At 37.1% G+C, this 24,303-nt stretch overlaps 1 protein-coding gene across 1 annotated transcript in view; it reads left to right on the plus strand.

Annotated features, from left to right (window-relative positions):
- The window catches only part of LOC125240453 (basement membrane-specific heparan sulfate proteoglycan core protein-like), a 205,089-nt gene that overhangs the window by 66,224 nt on the left and 114,562 nt on the right, over nucleotides 1-24,303 (plus strand). Inside the window, 6 exon segments of the mRNA XM_048148348.1 lie at nucleotides 176-243; nucleotides 1,312-1,492; nucleotides 2,661-2,833; nucleotides 5,260-5,385; nucleotides 5,706-5,807; nucleotides 6,488-6,604. Coding sequence (XP_048004305.1) covers nucleotides 176-243; nucleotides 1,312-1,492; nucleotides 2,661-2,833; nucleotides 5,260-5,385; nucleotides 5,706-5,807; nucleotides 6,488-6,604 — 767 coding nt within the window.

The following is a 24,303-nucleotide window of genomic DNA, read 5'->3' on the forward strand; positions in this document are numbered from 1 at the left end:
ATCAGTGCTAACCCGTTATACTTACATGCGTGTTAACGATTTAAAACACTACATTACATTTGAATGTATTTTAATTTATCCCACACTCTTTGCGTATTGCCTACTTTTGGCACTCGTGTCGTAATATACCACTACAATGATACGAGTAAGTAATGCACGTTGCTTCTCATTTCAGATTCGACGATGAAAACGGCGACGGTTCCGGCGCACACGTCCCCGTGGACACCTCGGAGCCGAAGGAAAGTGAGTATAAAGCCATTGTTTGTCTTTAGCTGCACCACCTGCTTAACTCAAGGTTAGTGGGCTGCCAACTGTCAAATTCCATATAAAATGGTTGGTTACCTTCGGGTTAACCCTCCATTTTCGGTGGTGCAAGTGACCCTTAGTCCGTTTTCACATTATCCAATCCGATATCGGATGTCTGAAGGATTTCAATGGAAAAATTACAAGATGACGCCTGTGATGTATGGGATATCGGTTCGACATCCGATATCGGATCGGATAATGTGAAAACGCACTTAGATACATACCTGGGATAACTCGGGGCACTTATACTACAGTGATGTAGCAAAATATTTATCGAAAATGTAATACATCGATGTTGCTGTCAACATATAAAAATGTTTAGAAAATAAATATTATTAATGTTCTCTATAATTTGAAATTCAAGCGAGCATTTAGTATAGGGCATTAAGTATAGGTTAATATTACTTAGTCCAACAATTGATGCTCAGAGTGCATTGAGCTAAACCGGCTCTATCCCTATCCCTGTAGAAGATATTGTACGAGTACTTATAGCACTTAGACTTTTTTCCGCAAGGAAAGCGTCAACATTCGATCAGCTGCACTAAACAAAGTTGCCGTTATTTGGCTTCAAAAAACAGTATTCAAACCTCGATAAATTAGCAAGAAAGCTTCAGATATCATAAACGCGACCACACGTATTAATAATTGATCCTTAGTTATTAGTTATTACCTATTTAATTTATAGTATGATAAATAAATAACAAATTATCAGAATAATGTTTATGAACTAAACGGATTTTTAAATGACAGGGAAAATATAAAAATTCACTTCTCCGGTAGGCTTTTGTTCGGTTGGTCAGAGCAAATACACCGTGTTCCAAAAAGTCGCAGGTCGAGTCCTGCCGAATATTACCATTTTTGCTTTCATTTCAAAATTAGTCGTGCCACTCATAGGTGTTCCTGCCTGTAATTTCTGCTTAAAAGTAATTGCATTTATAATGAAAATGAACTTTTATTATTAATAGGTAATAATATAATAAAGAGATATATGTTAACGTTTCGCAGAGACACTTCGTGTTACCTTCGTGGCAATGCAACCGTACCAGGAAGAATACTCCAACCGAGACTCGCCTCAGTTCCAGAACTTTTCCAAGTCACTGGCCAACGCCGTTAATAAGATATACGAAGAACAAGGAAGAAACAGAGAAATATCTGGCACTCAAAGAGCAAGTCTCGTTAGGATACAGTAAGTTAAAATTATTATTAATTAAAATACTATTCCATTTCTTTCCCATCACGGAAACGATAGGGTATTTCGGACCTTTGTGAGGCGTGCGTGGAGCCGAAGCCAACAAGTAGAGACCTTTTTTGACACTTTAATGAAATGTAAGGGGTACACCGAGCGGATGCTGCTGCAGCAGAGGTAGCACACGCCAAGGTGTAGTACCTCTGCCACACACTCGACGACAGGCGTGGGAAGAAGCGAGGGAAGAAAGCAGAGGCATAGTGTGGTCGTCATGCCGACCGCTCCCTATTTTGTCGGTTTTTTGGCACGAGTCAAAGGGCCGGCAACAACCGAGTGCGATAATCGCGCGAGTAGGGCAGTATGTGCAGCGCGAGGGGCAGCGCGAGGAGCATAGTGTGGCAGAGGTAGACTATTTGAGAGATAATGCTATTCCATTTATTATTTTATTTATTGACCTATGAGTATACTGTGGCTTCAAGACACACGAGTCTTAAAGGCGTCAATTTAATAATTCGCTCAAAAGCTGAATGTACAATAAAAATACCTTGTACTCATAAGTTTTGAGATTAAATGGTGTTGTTATTACACTGAATCGTAAAAAACGAACGTGTGTAAATAATACTAGTATAATGATATATGAAACGACTATAACTGCGTCAAACTTTAATTCTGTAATTTGTGTTACTTTCAGTTAACGATTTCCGACACGTTCTAATTGAAAAATGCACTTTAAATATTGCTCAACCCTCTAGGTCAACATATGTAGACCAGTGGAATCATTTAGGCTATAATTAATAAATAAAAAAAATAAAAATAAAATCTTTATGTCCAGAAAAGTCAGTTACATATGCAGCAGGGGTCCCCGTACTAGGCTTTGCCTGTATCGCGGGGTACCAGTTACAAATTAAACAACAGAAATAAAGTTACAAAAACATAAAATCCAGCTTTTGGTTTAAGAAACTTAAAACTAACAATAACAATCATAAAATATTGCCATGAGATTAGATACACAAGAAAAACACTAGGACTAACATACATTGTTCACTTATCCTTGCCACACAGATCCCTTGCACTAATCCCATTCACATTGGGGTTAGCGCAGCATATCTTCCTCTTCCATACCTCTCTATCACCATATCATCTAACACAGAAACACCTATCGTTACAGATCTCGAGCCACTGACGACTTCTCCTGCAAGGTGACTTTAGACATCGTAACGACGGGATATTACGACATGGACAAGATCGCTCAGATCCTCCAGGACCACATACACAACCGTCGCTCTCTAGAGGGAGTCGTTGTCAGCGAGGCAGACTTCAGCGCTACCAGCGTCGACCCAGGTCTTTAAAACACTGCTTTACAGGCAAATTCTAACGTATCTACATCGACATCAGAATGATATCCAAAAGATGAAGAAAAATTTAGTCATAGTGCACGAGCGACATCTACGATATCCGAATGACATCTTTCGATGTTCTAAACAATATCAGTGTGGTTTATTTAGAATCGGCCTGTTAGCCTCATTGGCGTCACTCCACAATTCCACAACCGTTGCTCCCTGGAGAACTTGGTTAGTGAACAGACTTCAGCGCTACCAGCGTCGAAGTACCAATGAGAAGGCACACTGACATTTTATCCCGCCAGGTGGCGCCTGTGCAATTGTGTAGGTGTGTCACTGTCATTTACAACTTGTTACTATTGTCCCAGAGCTGTAAGAACCTCTTTTTGACACATGACAGCGTCCACAAAACGTAAACTCGCGAAACCTAATTAAATTTTAAATAAATTCCTGTAATAATATTTAAAAAAATCAAGTACTTAAAAACAATATTTCGCTTACTTTAAACATAATCTAACACATGTTACGTTTTTGCGGATCTTCGTTAGTGAGTATTTTACGATATTAATTTATCACGCAGGTTTACTTATTGTGTCATTTATCATTCATTTTTATTTTTAAACTAGTGCTGTGGCGGAGTCTGTCATTTCGATTCAAGAGACATTTCAGTAAGTTGACAGAAATCGTATATTTGTTTAAGCGCCTCCTTGTACATAGGGCCTAATCGATTCAACCAATTCGTAATTAATCGTTAGATTTGACAAACGATCCGCCTTAGCCACATCGCAACATACTTCAAAACAAATGTGAACTTACAAATCCGGGACTATAGGTGTAATAGCCCCACATATTACCGATAAACGTTGTTTCATATGTGAGAGGGAGAAAAAATATCTTCTCGCTCTCACGTATGAAATGACATCGGCATGGTTCGGGAATGTGTTATGGGCTATGTCTATTAAAAAAACCTACAGATAAAGTAAAAAGCAGTCTTATTCTTTACCTGTACAAAAGTCGTCTTAAGGTGGCGCCATCTATCGCATCTAGATATATGGTGACCTTTCAGTGTGCCTCCTCGTTCAAACGTACACCGACAGCAGAACCCGAAAGATGTCATTCAGTCATCGTAAGTAGTGGTCGCGCCAATACAGCTACGGGCAATGGGTATCAGCAAATGCACGATATCATAAGGACATCTTTCAGATGTGCTGCTGATGTTAATGTAAGCATAGATTAAATATAAGAAAATGCGACTGCCTTAGGTCGCGCATACATTACACCACACATAGATGGCGCCACAAAAAAATATCTTGTAGCTTTCGATTATACTTGTAGATGGCGTTAAGTGTAACTTTTGACATAGGTTTATGTCTCGAAAGTGATACTTAACGCCAATCTACAAATAATCGATGGCAACAAGCCTTTTTTTTGTGGCGCCATTTATGTGGTGTAGTGTATGCGCGTTCTTAGGCGGTCGCATTTTAATGTATGGGATGATATGATCTTCGTATATTTAATCTATGGTGTAAGTTAGAACGGGCCTGTCCTGTTAGCCTCATTACCGGAGTCTGAGCTATCTGATTCTTTCGGATACCCAGTCCACATACACAACAGTCGCTCACTGGATTGGCGGTTTGGCGGCTCCGTGGTCCAGATCTGAAGCCAATTTAGATTACCTCCTGGTGTACCGATTAAGCATGAAGCAGCGGACCAGAACATGTATTGTAAAGATATAAAAATAAGGTGGAATTGGTTGCTTTAAAGTACTACAGCAGGATTGACAGTACCTAGTAAACAGGTAAGGTAGGTAGGTAAAAAATGCAGGCACCTGCATAGCAAAGTTATCATTGAAGTTTATTTATTTTCTATAAGTATATTATTTTTAACGTTATTTTTATAATTTAAATAACTTCCCAAGGAATTTATGTACCTAATTAAAATATGCACTTTGGTTTTATGTCTTAAATTCTTTTGAGAAAGTCTCGCATAACACATGAAAGCTGAACCTCTTTCGTTTTTTAAACACGAATAGATCAACAATAGAAGACATTTTTTTTATTATAGACTGACAAGTGATTGACCTTAGTCGCACGCCGAAGTTGTAGCTCACTAGTTTTTAATAGCCATGATTCACTCTTGCCTTAAATATAACTCCGTATAGACAGATAAAGTCTAAGAAAAAACGTACGTGGCCTAGATGGCATTACACCTTTGGGGTACGCTCAGCTAGATGGTGATAATATTAATATTTGACATTTTAACACATATCAGAAGCTAAGAATATGGGCCAAATTGTCAAAACTGAAGTTCAAAAGTTTTAAACCTGTGTCAAGAGATGGCAGTCTATGCACTGTGATTACACATTTTACTTAAACTTCTCCTCTTTGACTTAAATATGCCCAGTAAGTAAAGATATATGTTATGTAGCATCAACTGAGTCGTGCCCAGACGACTGGGTCCGGTGCGACGGCGGCGCCTGCCACCCCGGCTACACACGCTGTAACGGCGTCAAGGATTGCTCAGACGGCGCCGACGAGGCTGGCTGTCCCTCGGGTATTCTTATTTCCGAATTCATTTATATACACGGTGGAACATAAACCGAATCATTATCGAACAGAACAGATTTAAAGTCTTAACTACTTATAAAATTCCTGTGAGACTCAAACATATTTAAAAATATTTTAAGCGGGTTACTCACGTGTTAAGTCGATATAGTGTTTGTCGAACGCGTTTATGTTTCTGATCACCGGTTATAAAATAATCCTTTATAAAATTGCTTTTTACTTATTTTTGCAATCGCTTATTTTCGTTCAAATATATTTTATATTATTTTTTTATGTTTCTTTAATATTGTTTCTTGTTACAACATATAGACGACATTAATGAAATACCTAGAGGTGAAGACACTCCTCCACTGCCTGAAACAGAGAGACCCAGCTCGGAAGTAGAGCCAAACGTGCCATCTATAACTACTGGTAAGATATTGCAAATAAGAAAAGACTATATAATTATGTAGATATAAGTAAGTATCTTTATCTTTAGGTATTTAAATAGTAAACGAAATCTACCCTCAACAGACTTCTTATGCCAATTGTGGGTAAATGAACACATTACACGACCAAATAAAAAAGCTAGAGCTCAGCGTGCGTAGCCGAATGCACAAACGCTCACAAACGCTCACGAAATGAAACGCTCGTAGATATCTATCTCTATCGCTCTTGAGTATCGGCGCGACAAAGCCAGACTACTTTTTGCGGCGTTTCGTTTTCGTTTCGCGTCGTAGAAATGCCATTCGGCTACGGGGCCAGGTCGCTCAGTGACGGATCCGCTTGGTTTTTGTACTGAGTTGGTTAACCGACAAATGTTTTAACTACCTACCTACCCCGAAAATTTACTAATAATTTGTTTACGTTCTTTTAAATACCTAAAAGTATAGGTACAAACATTTTTATTTTTTATCAAGCGAAATAAATTCACCTACATTCACATTTCGGCGCGATACAAGAAAAGGCCTGAAAGAGCTCGCGATTCTGAGTGGAAACCACATAAACATTTCCAAACCCAAAAAAAAGTGGGGTGGACAGCTTTGAACAAAATTGGCCCATTTTACCTACATATAAAATAATCAGCCAGATTAACCACACCATTGTTTTAGAATGCTACACGGATGAGCTGACCTGTGACAACACGCGCTGCGTCTCGTTGACTAAACGCTGCGATGGCCACAATGATTGCGATGACGGCTTGGATGAGCAGAATTGTCCATCGATAGGTAAGTCTTTATTTTAAGAAAGCAAAATTACATGCATATAATCTTAAAGCATACTTAGTGAACATGTGAAGCATGACGAGCTTTGGTTGGACCAACACAAGCAAAAGCGTCTCCGTAGAGCTGCTGGACCACCCCAGGAGTCAAGGCACATTTGTGATCGATGCGGCAGAAAATGCCGATCCGCCATTGGCTTGTACAGCCATCACAACCGATGTAAGCTGTAGACTGCCTACTCAGAATACCTACCTCTTACTTAGTCGCTGCAAGTGCTGCAACTATCATCTGGAAAGATGCTGTGACCAATGATGATACTTAGTCCACAGAGAGTAGGTTTTCTTCGAAACCTAGCCTACATTACAAATAGTGCGATAGGGACAGCCTGATGTTTTTATCATTTATTGTGCGACCATGCTTGCCTGCCTGGTGGTTGTATGAGCTATAGATATGTGAGTTTTGGTTAGAACACCTAAAGCAGAAGCGATTATGCAGAGCTGCAGGGCCACGCTAGCAGTCAAGGCGTATCATCTGTGATCGATGTGGCAAGAACTGGCTTGGCTTGTATAGTCTGACCAAAAAGAGTAGAAATTAAAAAGTGGCAACATCGTAGTATCGTCCCGTTTTCTCACACCCATTGGTTTGTAAGAGATGACACTACAATGTTGCCACTTTTTACTTTCTACTCTTTTTGGTCAGACTGTACAAGTGTACAGCCAGCGCAGTGTGGAGTTGTGGACTGCTTCCTTAAGATACTGTGGCCAATGATAACGAGATCTTGCGTATCTACATGGCCCCAGCTACTATTGTGTACACAATCTTAAAGGATATGAAATCAATGCCTTTGCTGTTGTTAGGGAAATTATCATAGATATTGTCAAGAATCAACTCAGTATCCAAATGTATGTAATAATAAATAAAAGAGCTAACTGAATAGTTCATATAGTACCTATCGTAGACATTGGGTAAATCCATTCTCTTATAAGGTTGATTATCTTTCAGACTATATTATATTTTTTATATATCCAACCTTAAAGCAGAATGGATTTACCCAAGTTTGAAGTTAAGCGACACATTTCTAGAGAGACCATACTATACCTTGTACTTTTAGGTATTTAAAAAAGTATAAATAAACCCGAGCTGCCAAAGGAGGACCGGCAAAAATGTATGGAGGCTGGTCCAAGAACCAATAGCGACGTGACATATATCATTAGAAAGGTATTTCAATATACTACTATAGTTACTATGGGAGCTCATTTAAAATCACTGTGTGAAAAAAGTTACGGCGATATAAAAAACTTATTTCCATAGACGATTTGAAGTAATAAAAATGAATTGTTTCGTATTCCATGACATTGCAGTGCTAGTTAACGTGTTTGTGCGTAGGTCTGGGGGGTGCAGAGGGTGAGGGCCACTCTCTACCAGAATGTAAAATAAAAAAGTTATGACATACATCCTTGACATACATCCCACTACTACTGGGTCTCCCCTCAAGAGCAGCGTGGGCTCTACAAACCAACCCCAATACGGGCTAATAGGGACCTACCTAGGACCTACTTAAAGAGGTAGGTACTCATTTCAAGTGGCGATATCGTTTAATAAAGAGGTTGATTAATGATAAATCCTGCACTCCGCACTCCCCAGATATTATTGCAATTGTTTATCTGGGCGACGCACAGTTGGCACTTGTGCACACATAACATCGGTAGTGTGGTATTTAGGTTTTGGCCGTCATCAGCCCTTCAGGGCACCTACAGGCAATCTGCACCCCCCAGAACTACTCAGAAACACGTTTTAACTAGCACTGTAACGTCATGGAATACGAAATAATTCATTTTTATTGCTTAAAATCGTCTATGAAAATAAGTTTTTTATATCGCCATAACTTTTTTCACACAGTGATTTGAAATGAGCTCCCATAGTAAATATTGTAGTATATTGAAACACCTTTCTAATGACATATGTCACGTCGCTATTGGTTCTTGGACCATTTTGTCCGGTTCTCCGAGGGTTGTTTATCAAATTATCAGGTAACGTTTGGTTCCTACAGGTAGTATACAACAATACAATCTGTCAGTGGAGATTATAATACCTATGCGGGCAATAGGCTTCTTGACCCTTTTTTAAAGTCTGTCTTATATGATTAAGTACTTAACTGTCCAATTAACCGAAATTAATTATTTGTTATACAAGGGGGCAAAGTTGTATTTTAACGCCGAGTGTGGAAACTCGCAAGTTCAGGATTCTATTCTAGAACCACTCGCTTCGCTCGTGGTTCAACTATAGAATCCTTTCACTTGCTCGTTTTTCAACACACGAGAAGTAAAATACATTTGCACCCGAGTGTAACACAAATCTTTTCCCCTCACTATAGCGAGGAAACTACAACGCAAAAAATGCGTTTATTACTGCTTCCAGCACAGGTGGTAAATCATCTTTATTACTAGATTCACCTACTTGTATCAATTTTAAAGCAGTTAATTTGACTTTATTCAAGGTCAAATTACTTTACCTACTACCTAGTGGATAAACTGCGTTTTTACCCGCTGGTATTAAAGGACAAAACACGTGTTTCCGAGCTAGTGAGGGGAAAAAATATTACCATATTTTATTATGACTTAAAAACAGCAAAAAATATTTTTAAAGTATACTTTTACGCAATCAGACGAAAACAACACAGTCATGTTAATTTATAGATTATCTGTGCATCAGATCATTCTATTCGAAAACAAAATTTTCTGACTTTTGAAGTATGAAGGCATAAAGTTCAATATGTCAGTGATTGTTTTGACATGCAGTAAGGTTCGAATTCGATGACGTCACTACATCACTGACAGCGTTTTCGGTGGCCAAAATAAATAAAAATTACACACATTTTTAATCGAAAATATGTAGTCATCATACACTTTTAATACCCAACATCTATAAATATTGTTTTTTTTTTATGTCAAATACTACAGAAGACAATCATTTATTGTGCCAAATTCAATATGAATCTAGTAGCCTATAGCCAAATATTCTTTTAAACAATTTTGACACATCTAGAAGTACCTACGTCGTTCGAGTAGTACAGTCACCGGCATAAATAAGTGATGATTTCTGTACCTTGTAGCTTTAAATTGTTTGACAATTTCGTATGACATTTGAAACAAAACGTTACTGTGACAAAGTATAGAAATCGTCACATATTTATGCCGGTGACTGTACGTCGCAGTATTAACTATCATACACAATGAGGAGGAACAAAAGGTTATGACAGATGGCGGCACCATTAGTCCATTGCACAGATAAATAATTTCATTCGTGAGAGCGAGATGATTTTTTTTCTTTCTCTCACATATGAATGACAGTGACATGCCTAGGCTGTTATTAAACCATAGTGACTGTGCTAAAAAAGTGACAGGAAAACTTTAAGAGTTAAAAATAAATACATCTTTTCATCGCTTTTAGTTCAAGTGCCGTAATAAATTGCATTTCAAGTATTCAATATCAACAAAGTCGAACTGTCCCTAATTAATGACATACTGCGTAATACATCAAGTGTTAGGTATTTTTGTGTCTACCCTAAATACTGTCCCTACCTACTTAACCCAAACTTCGCAATTTTTCTAGTTTTGGCTTTGCAACAGAAAGGCAAACTTATTAGTAGTACATAGATCAGGAGAATTATGAGGCCATGGGGCCGATTTTTGAATCTCGGCCATTCGATTTCATGAAATTCGTTCAATAATATCTCCACTACTAGCGCTTTAAATTCTATTAACAAAATTGAAAACGAGTGGTCATTACCACTAGTTTTAAAATTACTAGCTGTCCTTTTTCAAAACTAGCATTCCGTCGTTTTCTACTTATTTTTGTATATAAGGCACAGCGGGACAAATCTCGACTGGGGGCAAATATAACTGTTTTACAATGTTTGCATTATTGCATAGAGTGTCCACCGGTTCTATATGGTAGGCGTGCTCAGTGGATACATTGTAGAACTCAACATCATAGTGTAATAATGGAAAAAATGGATCAGTTACAATTGCCCCCCAGTCGAGATTTGCCCCCCTGTACCTGAAGGTATAATCATTGACGATTTTTAGGGTTCCGTAGTCAACTAGGAACCCTTATAGTTTCGCCATGTCTGTCTGTCCGTCCGTCCGTCCGTCCGTCCGTCCGTCCGTCCGTCCGTCCGTCCGTCCGTCCGTCCGTCCGCGGATAATCTCAGTAACCGTAAGCACTAGAAAGCTGAAATTTGGTACCAATATGTATATCAATCACGCCAACAAAGTGCAAAAATAAAAAATGGGAAAAAATGTTTTATTAGGGTACCCCCCTACATGCAAAGTGGGGGCTGATATTTTTTTTCATTCCAACCCCAACGTGTGATATATTGTTGGATAGGTATTTAAAAATGAATAAGGGTTTACTAAAATCATTTTTTGATAATATTAATAGTTTCTGAAATAATCGCTCTTAAAGGATAAAAAAGTGCGTCCCCCCCCTCTAACTTTTGAACCATATGTTTAAAAAATATGAAAAAAATCACCAAAGTAGAACTTTGTAAAGAATTTCTAGGAAAATTATTTTGAACTTGATAGGTTCAGTAGTTTTTGAGAAAAATACGAAAAACTACGGAACCCTACACTGAGCGTGGCCCGACACGCTCTTGGCCGGTTTTTTTCCTAAGATACAAGTAATACGAAATTAGGTTCAGTTGTTTTATCACAGGGTTTTCACGGCTATTTCTATCTGCATCAGCTCCTATTTCATCATATTTAGCTTTAAAGAATTGTATGTATGTATATCAAAGAAATCATTATTTCGCATGACACGATGAAATGTATTGACATAATTATGCATACTAAATTTTGTCTCAATCGGAAATTTGGAAATGTGCCAAATTTATTTTTTATGATTTGACCCAAAAAACAAGAAACACAGTAAGTTAATAAAAATCTTGTATAAATAAAAGTGACGTGTCTTTATGACGTGTCTTTCGTCCGTATAATAAGTGTAACAATTTTAAGCACCATTTAAATAATCTCAAGTGGAGTTCAATGACATTCAAGTGCATTATGAAATAACAGTTAGTTACCAGTAGCACAGTTTAATAAAGAGTACTATCGTACAGTATGGCCACTCCCGCTTCCTGCTGAAAGTGCCGCCCACCCCCTCTCGATTACCTCACAGTTACCACCTGTCAAAAACACGGAACAGTCGACTAGTCATATCTCACTTATACAAGCATGGTACGCGTTCACCTTACACGAGCTTAGAATGTGTGCTAGGAACGCGCCTCTTTCATATATTTTATCGCCGGTGTCCGAGATGTGGTTGTAGTTTCAGCAATAAGTTAACATATCCATTATCTCTCTTCCAGTTATGAATCCCACATGGTGGTGGGGTCAGCTTTCGCTCTATCCTTGACGTCGTCTTCGGACAATTTGCACTTAGCCATGTCTTTTAGCACTACGTTAACAATGATTCTATTATATCTGTTGCGCTTGAAATACCAATAATAAAAAATAATTGGACGTACGTAAGTAAAAAGCATATCAATGAGATTAGTTATATTAGATATATTCAGCTCACCAATAAAATACCTGCAATGTACTGAATGAAATTCGTTTACGAGTTCTCGCACCGTGTAAATAGGTCTTTATTTTTATACGCAGACCAAGTGCAAGTTGGATTTGTTCACTGACATTAACAATGTTCACTTTATGAAATTTCAACTTTATGTTTTTTAGGCTTTATTCTGCTTTTGTAGCAAAAGAAAATATTATTTGCCAAATTATGTATAAGTGAGGTACGAAATACTACTTGTAGGTAAAAACGGTGCCTACAGTGTTTACCTATATGAAGAAACGGTAAAGTAATACTGTTTTTCTACTCGTCGACTGTAATATGTCAATTAGGACACCACAGACTAAACTATAAGTGCTAACTTTTCAGTGTTGGATACTCTATGGCAGCTCCAACTCAACTATAATAATCTCATTATAGTTGACTTTAGTTAACTATAATAATTTCAAAAATAGAACTTCATACAATTTCTATACTAATTTGCGATACCTGGCAAATTTTTCTGCATCTGAAACACATTTTTACCTGTTGTTGTTGTTACCTACCACTTTGTAACCGTTTTCATTTATGTTTTATTTTTGTAGTGTGCAATTAAAGCATTTTTTTTATCTGTCGCGTTATCGGCCAATCAGAGACGGTTATTACAAACAATTGGTTGCTAGGTAATTCGATGTTGATACAACGGTGAACGACGCTATTAACATTAATGTTAACTTGCATGAATGATGATATTTCTGTCCATTGATGATGAAGATGATGACTCGTAGAAAAAGTATTGTATACAATAGTGATATAATTAAGCTTTTCACTCTCGTACCTTACTATTAGGCCACTCAGCAAGCTTCGTGGCCTAAACATGGTACTCGACTGAAAAGCTTTGTATTATATCTAGTGTTGGTAATAGACTAGCCTTGAGGACTTCTGAACCTTAAAGACTTGCAAACCATGAAGGTTCAAGCTTTGAAGGCTCAAGCGTTAAAGGTTTGAGCTCAAAAACGGTTCAGAACCTTAAAGACTCAAGCTTTTTATGAGCTCTTAAGAGTAAGTCTTTAAGACTCAGGCTTCATAGATAGCTCAAACCCCCAAACCTCGAAGACCTGGGTCAACCGTCAAGAGCTCAAACAACGAGCGTTATAGGCAGGAAGTATTATTGTGTATTTATTTTTAACCCTTAATTTGACGGTGTCCGGTGTGGTAGTTTTTAGGGATTCGTACACAAAGGGTAATAACGCGACTATATTACTAAAATTCCGCTGTCCGTCTATCCAGACACGTCAACAGGCTGTATCTCGTGTATCTCAGGATACTAAAAAGTATGAAATTCTCAGTGGGCGAATCCGACTCGCACTTGGCCTGTTTTTACTTCTGTCGACCTCAGGCTTAAAAGCTTTTAAGACTTAAATGCTACAAACCTTATAGACGCTTAAGAAGCTTTAAAGCTTGAGGCCTGAAGACTCGAGGTTTTTGTGCTCGTAAGCAGCAACGCGAACTAATTAAGTTGAGGCTTATATAGTCGAGGCTTTAAGGTTCGAGGCTTCAAGACTCAGAAGTCGGGACTCGAGTTTTGTAGTTTACGCCTCAAAGCTTAAATTCACAACACTAATTATATCACGATTGTATAAAATACTATTATGTCACATTTCTTCTAAAGTTACTTAATTTATTAAATGTTGACAAAGTAGACAAACAGCCTCATAATTATTTTCTTACTGATCTTTACTTTGTTTCTCATAAATATCCTATAACTACTTTTTTTTTCATTCATTTATTTATTAATCCAGTAACAATATGACATTGTATTTGAATGTCTATAATATAATCCTTTTTTTTTATACTACGTCGGTGGCAAACAAGTATACGGCCCGCCTGATGTAAAGCGGTCACCGTAACCTATGGACGCCTGCAACTCAAACAGTGTCACATGCGCGTTGCCACCCCATTAGAAACTTGTACATTCCCTTTTGCTGTGTTAAGTACACAGCAAAAAGGAGTGTACAAGTTCCAAGGAGGGTTCGGGTTGCCGACGACTCAAAGGACAATAAACGGAACAAGTTAGTTCCGTAAGTCCTCCCGTCATCAGCACACCGCACCCTCGTTGAGCTCTGGCAACCTTACTCACCGACAGGAACACAACACTATGAGTAGGGTCTAGTGCTATTTAACAACCCTTATCCTTAATTAACAACTATGAACTACTTATGAACTACGAATCGTCTAAGAGAAAATAAGATTAGTTATAAGTAGGTAGGCAAAAACCTATAAGGGTCATCTAACGATAAGCATTTACCGATCATAATAAAGCTCTATTTAGAAATGCATCATAGCTACTTTCTACTGTGCTACGAGTGTAATATGACATAAAGCGGTGTTGGAATGTGAAGTGCGCTCTGTGGGCGGACGCATGATTCTCAAGTGTATTAATCATATCAATTCTGAGCTCATATTTAACTGTTTATGCGTACTTGACGCTGTTATACTCGCATCATGGATGGTAACGATGCTTCATGATGCATCCACAAAGCTTTGACCGGCAATTAAATATTTGGATATACTTAATTCTCGTTCATGCTTAAGAGTATGCGTTACTGTGGGAACTAGTAACTCGAGTGTCTTGCACGCGCGACCGAGTTGACCGCATCCGTGGCTCTGGATGGTATTTTTTTATTTACTTAAACCCACATCTTACTTGTGTTTGTTCGTCCACGCATTACGAATAAGTAGACCTATACAACTAGAACTATAATTCGTAAGTAACGCACCGTTCCTCATCGTGTCCTGTAAAAAGACATTTTATATACTAATAACAATAATCGTAAGTACGAGTACATAACAAAATATAAATATGACATGACCGCTATAACAGCGCGTTGTAAATACATTATCTCTTGACCACGACACGTTAATTATGATGACTTAAACATTCTTCGTAACTGTTACGATTAGGATGTATGACTGTAGGCTGCAAATTATTACTGAGTAGGTAGGTACTTACTTGTAGCAAAGAGGATCGAGTATTATAGAGAGTTACTGTCGAAGTAAAATGTGTAATCACAGTGCATAGACTGCCATCTCTCGACATGTGTGCATCTTCTTAGCTCGATATGTGTGCATCTTCTTAGCTCGATATGTGTGCATCTTCTTAGCTCGATATGTGTTAAAATATCAAATATTAATAGCGCCATCTAGCTGAGCGTACCCCAAAGGTGTAATGCCATCTAGGCCACCGTACCTTTTTCTGTATGGTACTGAGGTACGTTTTTAGGGTTCCGTAGTCAACTAGGAACCCTTATAGTTTCGCCATGTCTGTCTGTCCGTCCGTCCGTCCGTCCGTCCGTCCGCGGATAATCTCAGTAACCGTTAGCACTAGACAGCTGAAATTTGGTACCAATATGTATATCAATCACGCCAACAAAGTGCAAAAATAAAAAATGAAAAAAAAAAAAATTATTGGGGTACCCCCCCTACATGTAAAGTGGGGGCTGAATTTTTTTTATTCCAACCCCAACGTCTGATATATTGGATAGGTATTTAAAAATGAATAAGTGTTTACTAAGATCGTTTTTTGATAATATTAATATTTTCGGAAATAATTGCTCCTAAAGGAAAAAAAAGTGCGTCCCCCCCCTCTAACTTTTGAACCATATGTTTAAAAAATATGAAAAAAATCACAAAAGTAGAACTTTATAAAGACTTTCTAGGAAAATTGTTTTGAACTTGATAGGTTCAGTAGTTTTTGAGAAAAATACGGAAAACTACGGAACCCTACACTGAGCGTGGCCCGACACGCTCTTGGCCGGTTTTTTTTCTTAGACTTTATCTGTCTATACAGAGTTATATATGTCTTTGCTTGTAGGTACTACGGGGGTTGAACTTTTTACATCTGAAACTTTTTTTTCATATGGAGGTTAAATCTGAGAGTTAAGTATACCTCTACACCAGTAGGCCTAGCACATGATGACCGCGAGAGTATGTCGCCGCGAGATAGATCACACATCTTCTTCTAACTGTATTAAAGACATAAGGACGGGTAGTCTATCTCGCGGCGACATACTCTCGAGGCAATCATGTGCTAACCCAGCAGGGGTTCCCAAACTTTTTTTCTCATAGACCACTTTCAAAAGTTAACTGTTTCTGGTAGACCCCCTACACCACATTTCTACCATATTCACGCCAACGTAGATCCCCAACAAGTCTCCCGTGGACCCCTTGGGGTCCAAGGGGAACCCCTGCTCTACACGGACGGTGTCTCTCACGGGATTCAATTTAGACCAACCAGCTCGCGTCAGCGAACTGATTATGATTAGGAGATCTCTTCGGAGAAACAGAGGGTATTTTGTGCAATTGCGGACGAAATGATCAATTGCCAGTCACTTGTACAATTGTATTTCATGTAACACTCTTCGTTCATGGCCAATATTTACATAATAATACAGATAGGCAATACCTTGCAAGAGTTGCAAGTAGTCATGAAATACCATTATAAGTACATGCAATATTTAAGACCACCTACTTCTAATCATATCATAATACATCACAAAGATAAGATGACAATAGTTGCGTCATTTCTATTAAGTATTTAGGTAACATTTATCGTAGCGTTTTGTTTTATAGGACCTGCGGGCCGATTTTTGAGTCTCTCGCGTTCGAATTCAGAAAATTGTCACTGAAAATAATGAGCAATTCACCGTTTTCAACCGGTATTTTAGTGATAAAATCCCGTATGCGAGATTCAAAAATCGCCCTCCTGTATTTGTATTTTTGCTGAACTGGTAAAAAAATCATGTTTGACTACGAGTGAACTTTTTAGTGGGTAAAATAAATGACTGCTTTATACACTTATTAAAGAGATGGGTTAGCTCAAGTATATTATAAGGTGCATTAGGGTAATTCCGAAAGTCGCATAAAAATCACCATTATTTCCATCAATATTACTAAAGCATTTCTGTCATTCGGAATTACCCTAATTCACCTCCATCGAGTTTACATTATGAGAGTACATCATGGTTACGAGTTCCTACCTATGTCGGTGTGTTCCTGTTAAGTAATAGCCACGATGTTATTGGTTATGAAAGATTACTTCTCGTTATATCTCGCTCGGAGCAACTGATTACAATGAATTGGCCTGTTGGCAACGCAAGTCACATTCCAGCGAGTTAATTTTAATTGTTGGGATCTTACTGAGATTCAAAACAGACATATTGAGCGCTCGATGCAAGTGAATAATAATATGTACAATGTCATGTCAATATTTGTGTCATTGTCATCATTTTATTTATGTAGCTCCTGCTTTCGTAATGTCAAAGACCTATATAACTTCGTGACAGATACAGTCTAAGAAAAAAACGTACCCCAAAACCATACAGAAAAAGGTACGGTGTGCTAGATGGCGATACACCTTTGGGGTACGCTCGGCTAGATGGCGTTAATATTAATATTTGACATTTTAAAACATATCAAGCTAAGAATATGGGCCAAATTGTCAAAACTGAGGTTCAAAAGTATTAAGCCTGTGTCGAGAGATGGCTGTATATGCACTGTGATTACACATTTTACTTTGACAGTAACTCTCTTTAATACTCGATCCTCTTTCGTAATGTTAAACAAAAAGCTGTACATATTGATTGCCGACGCAAATGTAGGCAACTTGCTTGAAAACATTGTTTTGATGAAGATTTTAACTTGTAGGAGTTTTGGTTTAACCAATCTATTTAAGATGATTGGAGCAATTTCAAAAAACAATTTCCTTAGTTTATATTGCCCCTAATTTTATGCATTTAATGGCAAATTCTTGACTACCATTCGTACCTACTTCAGAACTAAGACTACATACATAGTAGTGACTTCGTCTATTTACTCCCGGAATGCATCATTTAGTAAAATTTAAGACCAAAATTAAAATATAAGCTAAGCTATACTAGAGTAGCCTTGACCGTTTTATGCAAAAGCGCTTCTGTAATTACAGCAAAGAGTTCTATCGTTGGCCACTCCTGACGTCGTAGCTTCCTTTGCCTTATTGCAGTTCTCTCGTTTTTTTGTAAGTATAATATTGTTAAACTGTCGTTCCTTTTAAAAGGTTTCATTTTCTTTTTTTCAATAAGTACTATAAATTTCAAAACAAATCGCGTATCGTAATGTAAAATAAGTTAATCTTTTGAATTATAATTCCACAGCACATAATTAGAACAGTGATTTGTTAAATGAGTTTTCCAAACTCAGATCCATGCAGCTAAATCATTTTTTTTCAGTACAGATGGTGTTTTTTTTACGCACTAGTGCGAGAAGTGGTTCATTATATGTCAGGTCGAAACTTCGGATGGCCATCTGTACTGAAAAACGTCGTACGATACACGTGCAAAAAGAAAATTCGTAACTCGTGTCGATTTATAACACTCCCTTCGGTCGTGTATTAATTTATCGCCACTCGTTTCGAACTTCCTTTTTTACGCACTTGTATCGTAATGTACTATTTTGCCGTTGTTCAGAGTTGGACAAATTTCTTACTATTTTTAATGTCCATGTCTTATTAAGTTATTATTTCTCGGTAGCGACTTTAATAAACACATTTGTGTAGTATAATAGTCATATTTCGGCCACGTCTCTCCATCGTAGGCCACGTCTTTGCCTTTGGCTAGTCTGTGGCCAAGAGTAAGTCCATTTATATTTAAAAAAAAAAGCATATTCACTAGATTTTGCATAATACCTAATTGAATTGAGACTCCACAAAATCAACCGTTCGATCTTGTTTTCAGTGTAAAACAGTAGGTAATATACGTGCCGAGAGGGTTTTTGTGTAAAATGCATGTACTTACACCATAAGGACCATTTAGGCATGGAAAACCACGTGATATCTGCGCTACAATAACATGTAAATATTTACATAGTTTCCTGTGTACAGTAGTATACCGGGTGGGCACTGTAACAAAAGCAAAAAAAAATACTGTAGGCTATATTTACTACTTGTACTGACCAACAACATTTGTTCAGCAACTTTTAAAAATAACTTGTATTTTGATTTTTATCACCCTTGAATGTTTTTCCTAAGAGGTAATGTATTGCGAATTCTGTTAAGTCTAAAGTGTGAGAGACAACGTCAAGGACGACATTAATGGTGTACATTGAAGCTAATTTATATGTTGTATGAAAAATCGCTGAACAAATGTTGGTCAGTTTAAGGAGTATAGACTTCAGCTTATTTTTTTGCTTTTGTTACAGGCCCCGCCCTGTACACAGGGTATGTAGCCAAATGCACAAACTCTCACGATAATATATATATCTGTTGCGTAGCTATCTAAGTATATACACCGTGTTTCACTTAACACTAAAAACCTGAAAACCGTTTGTTCGGAATCGAGAGTAGAATCGATTGAGCTATATCTTGATGGGGGTAATATTTTTATTTAAATTAGTATTATTAGTTATTTTTTATGTGCCTATTCTATTGTATTCGTAATACAACATTGTGTATATCGCATTGCTAGAGGTTGTTTACCTTTTTCAGTATTTGGGGGTATTAATACTGGCTGGTTACTTGGACGATTATTTTTTCCGCTACGAGTTTGACGTTGTTTGTCAATTTCATCTTAATGTTTATCATAAGATTCATAAGTCATAACAAATTGAACTCGTACCTAATTTCAACCTTGTCATTTTGAATATTGGGTTTAAATTTGCTTACTGCGATTACCTGTCCAATTTGAAGTTTACTGTGACAAAGCTTTAAAGTGTTTTACAGTGACATCTTAGCTGTCTATTGGTAAACCTTATGTCGTTGCAGTAACGTACACAAATAAATAGTTTAATGGTTTATGATGGTAGTTAGCAATTATTTTATTGAGTGTAGAGCTAAAAGTCAAGTAGAGCTGTACAGAAAATTAAAAATTCAATTTAAAAAAAAGCAACCATCAGATTAAAACATGAATACTCTAGATGAGTTTAAAAAATAAAAATCAGTTGGGGTGTCTGAGGTTTTGAGTGATACCGGAAACACGTATATATATATATATATATATATACATATATATATATATATATATATATATATATATATATATATATATATATATATAATATATATATCGCTCTTGCGTATTGCGCGACAGAGCTCCTCGTAGACTACATTTCTGTCGACGATTGTCATTCGGCATATATGTTCAGCATATTTGAAACGAGTAGAAACAATATACGAGTATTTATGTCCAAATTAAATTGAGACGTTTTCACTGATGTTTTGCAAACAGAAATGAATGCTTATCAGTAGAAACTTATATAAAACTGCATTTTACATTAATACATATGCCGCGCCAAGAAGAAATCCTTTAGACTAAAAGGAAATTAAGAATAGTGTCTGAACCTGAACGGGGTCAAGTGGCAGGCAAGTGCCTCGCATCGGTCCCTGCGTGCCGTTGCAAGCTGACTACTCAGAAATCCTATTTTCTATTAAATTTCCTTTTTTTACAATGTCGTTCATTGATCTAAATTGAATCCATATTTTAGTTGTGTTAATCGTCCCGCCACTTGTAAGTTACTTCTGTGTACCTAAAATCTTTTGTTTAATTTGCCATGCCAAATCTTGAAAGTTATACTTAATTTCATGCTGCATATCCGAATCGAATGAAACCTACTTTGACTGGTGACAGGAGACGGCCATGAGAACCACATGGGAACAATTTAATGAATGTGATAAACTGATAAAACAAGGTAATTTAACCGAGTTTGAAGTTGCTAGAATTGTCCCGATGAGAGTTAGTTTCCTGTGGAAAGAATACTATATGGATTATTTATTACAAAAAGCTTAACATTTAACCATTATAACTAACTAACGAGTAAAACGTGAACTTTTTTTACAAATATTTCTGGTATTCTTTGGCAAAAGCATGGTTTCGCTCAAAATCAAAAGACAAATTACATGAAGTTTTATAAAAGATATGAATCTAATTTTCATAATAAGACAATTGAATAAGTTGATGCATCGTTTAGACCAAGTTTTTTAGTGATGTTCTATTGTCGACTATATATCGAAATAATTATATGATATCACAGAGATATCAGTTGAATTTAAGGGCCGAAGTCGGTGACGTGAGGTGGTACGGATTGTCACAAATCACAAAAACACGTGGATCTTATGGAAACATTAAAACAATAGAATAATAATAAACCGGCATTAACACAAAACATTTTATTCGTTCGGCTTCGGTGCATTATTTTTTTTTATAGAAGATTGACGATCGCTTACATCGGCATCGGCTGCAAAAAATGCACGGTCTGAATTCTGACACGCTCACTCAATGTATCGTCAGCTATTTCAACAGATTTTACGCAAAAGGTTTAGCGCAGAAAAACCGACGATGTCGTTTTATAAGCAAACCTGTAGAAGCACATTGTTGACTCTGTAACTTCATAGTACATATATTCAAAGCTGTCGGTTTTTCGTGTACCTTAACCTATATACGAGTATGTATGTGATATTACCTAACTTGACCTAAGTACTTATTTGTGGTTATGATATTATTAATATGTTTGAATCATTTACAAATAGCGGCTTAGTTTTATTGGTACATATCACTCGATATCTATTAATAAAACTAAGTTTAAAAACGAGAATAAGCTACATAACGATACACCGCCAAACAGGAAGTTCGAAACTAGTGGCGATAAATTAAATCACTATCAAATTGAAACGAGTTATGAATTTCTTCTTCGCACGTGTATCGTACGACGTTTGTTCGCATGTCTATCGATAAATGCATGAAACATATTACTGAAGTATCGTCTTACTCCATCGAATTCCACCCAGCACTGTTTCATCGGTTTGCGTGTTGTCATCAATCGATAGTTTGTATTCATTATAATGGCATGTCGTTACTGTGCTTAAAAATTATTCCTTGCTACGCTATAGCGCGATGCGCCAGTGCTTATCTGCACGTACATCTCGGCGTGGTGACATCGCGATCACTTACTGGTCTACGATTTTATTGTATTTAATAAGCGTTTAGCTGGTAAAAAGTTAAAAGGGAGTAGTGGTCTTCGTTTTTATACATCCTGCTTTAGTGTCTTACTCACTACTGGATAAAGACCTCCTCTCCTTTATTCCATTTAACCCTGTGGTTTGTACTTATCCGCCAGTCCGGACAAAAGTCATGGCGACATCTCCTTTTCGATGTTCTGAGCCTCGGGCAGCATCTTCTATGGTGTTCCGTGTGTCCCACTCAATACCATTTTGCTTCTGTAAAATTTTGCAATAATACACATTTGGAGTGCGTATTGTATTTACGTCACCAAAAGAAATGTACAAATTGATAAGTATCAATAGTGGATACACATTTTTGAAGTAAGGTTAACGTCATGAATGTCATGATAACAGTTTTTAGTCTTTTGTTATATGTTACTGATAACCAGCCTAGACGTCGTACTTATTCAAGTTAAAACAGCAGCACCGCAGCAGGTTGTGCGACGAATAATGATCAATTGATCATTGACGCTTTCGCAAATCGCTTTTGGATAAACTTGATTGGTGAATGATAAAAATAAATAAATGTATATTTACCATTATACTTTTTATATTATTTAATAAACATGGAAATGTAGGTACCAAAAAAAATCTTTAGTTCTTGCCGATTGCGTAGTAACGTATCCAAATATGTACCCTTACTATTAATGAATTAAGACACAATACCTACTGTAAGTGATAAAGTAGTACTTCTTAACTGATATAAAGTTATGTTTTAAAAGGTTATCTCTGGTTATTTAAACTTCAGTCATTCATAGCTACAAAACAAATAGATACTCGTATATTGTGTCAAGTACACACAATGTACATACCTACGACTTAAATGAATGAAAGTAATTTACTTACTTACGTAAGTAATCAATGAAGGTACGAGTAACATTGGCCAATTTAACTGTCTCTTTTTTATTCAATACCAAATGTACATATAGACTCTAGCCATCAAATCTGTATCGGGTGTATAGTTGGCTATGAACGGGATTAAAAGAAAAAATATGATATGCCGCGGGGTCTGAATTTATACACAAAGGTGATTTTCGAATAGCATTTGAAGCTTGCAACATTACTGCATAGTATCGATGACTAAACATTTTAATTTCCTTGATACAATGAGTGACGGATTAAATATTGTACGAGACTATATGACTACAAATATCATAAATATATTCTAATGAATGCATTGAGTGCAAGTACGTTACACTACATAAATGTCAGTTAAGTATTAACTTTTCAGTCTGTCTGTTCCCTTAACGGCTGTAATGCAGTAAGTGATTGTTTCTGCGGTTTCGTGAGCAAGCAGCCCGTTGACGTAAAATAAGTTTCTCCATGAAATTGAATACAGGGCACATCGCGTGCCGGTATTCATTTCCCGACTTAGCCACAACCAATGTCTCTCTTAGCAATAATGGGGTATCTAATAAATTAGCCGTATTGGTTGGCTAAGTGCCGATAAGTGTACCGGTCAATGTTTAGGCGATCCTAGATAACCCGCGTTTGGAGGACGAACATTGTGTAAATTTGATAATATATCACGATTGCAACGCATGGGTCAACGCCGTTAGCTTACATAGGTCTTATTATAATGTTTTCCTCTTAATTGTATGGTTTAAAGCTTTCATTGGTATCTTGCTGGTTGCTTTGATCGCTCAGCGAATGTATATCTTTTCTACTTTTAAAAAATCTCGAATCTCACGCTGTTCCTCAAAGTTAAAACGCAGTAAGCCTATATGCATTCCATACATACTTACTACAAGTTTCTTTTCATTGACAGACGAAGATACAAGTTTTTTTAAAAGTAGTAACGATATTATGGTCAATTGATCAGTCTTGAGGTTGACGCACTCATATGAACTCGAACGCCTAAACCAGACTCGCTTAGTACCTATTCCCTGAGATAAATATACTAAGCATAACATTCACTTATCAGTGCTGCAACGTCATCGGCGTCATTTAGTAATGATATAAACTATCGTTGTCTTAACAACTCCTCGCTCCGAATCGCCACTTGCGATTGCGTACGTATTGTATTGACTCTTCGCCGCCCAGAGACGAAATGCTCTGTTTTCATTGTTGCAGCTTACAGGATCCTGGTGTTCGCATGACAATTTACTGCATATTTTCAGAAATA

This window comes from Leguminivora glycinivorella, chromosome Z (genome assembly GCF_023078275.1).
Source record: "Leguminivora glycinivorella isolate SPB_JAAS2020 chromosome Z, LegGlyc_1.1, whole genome shotgun sequence".
NCBI lineage: Eukaryota > Metazoa > Arthropoda > Insecta > Lepidoptera > Tortricidae > Leguminivora > Leguminivora glycinivorella.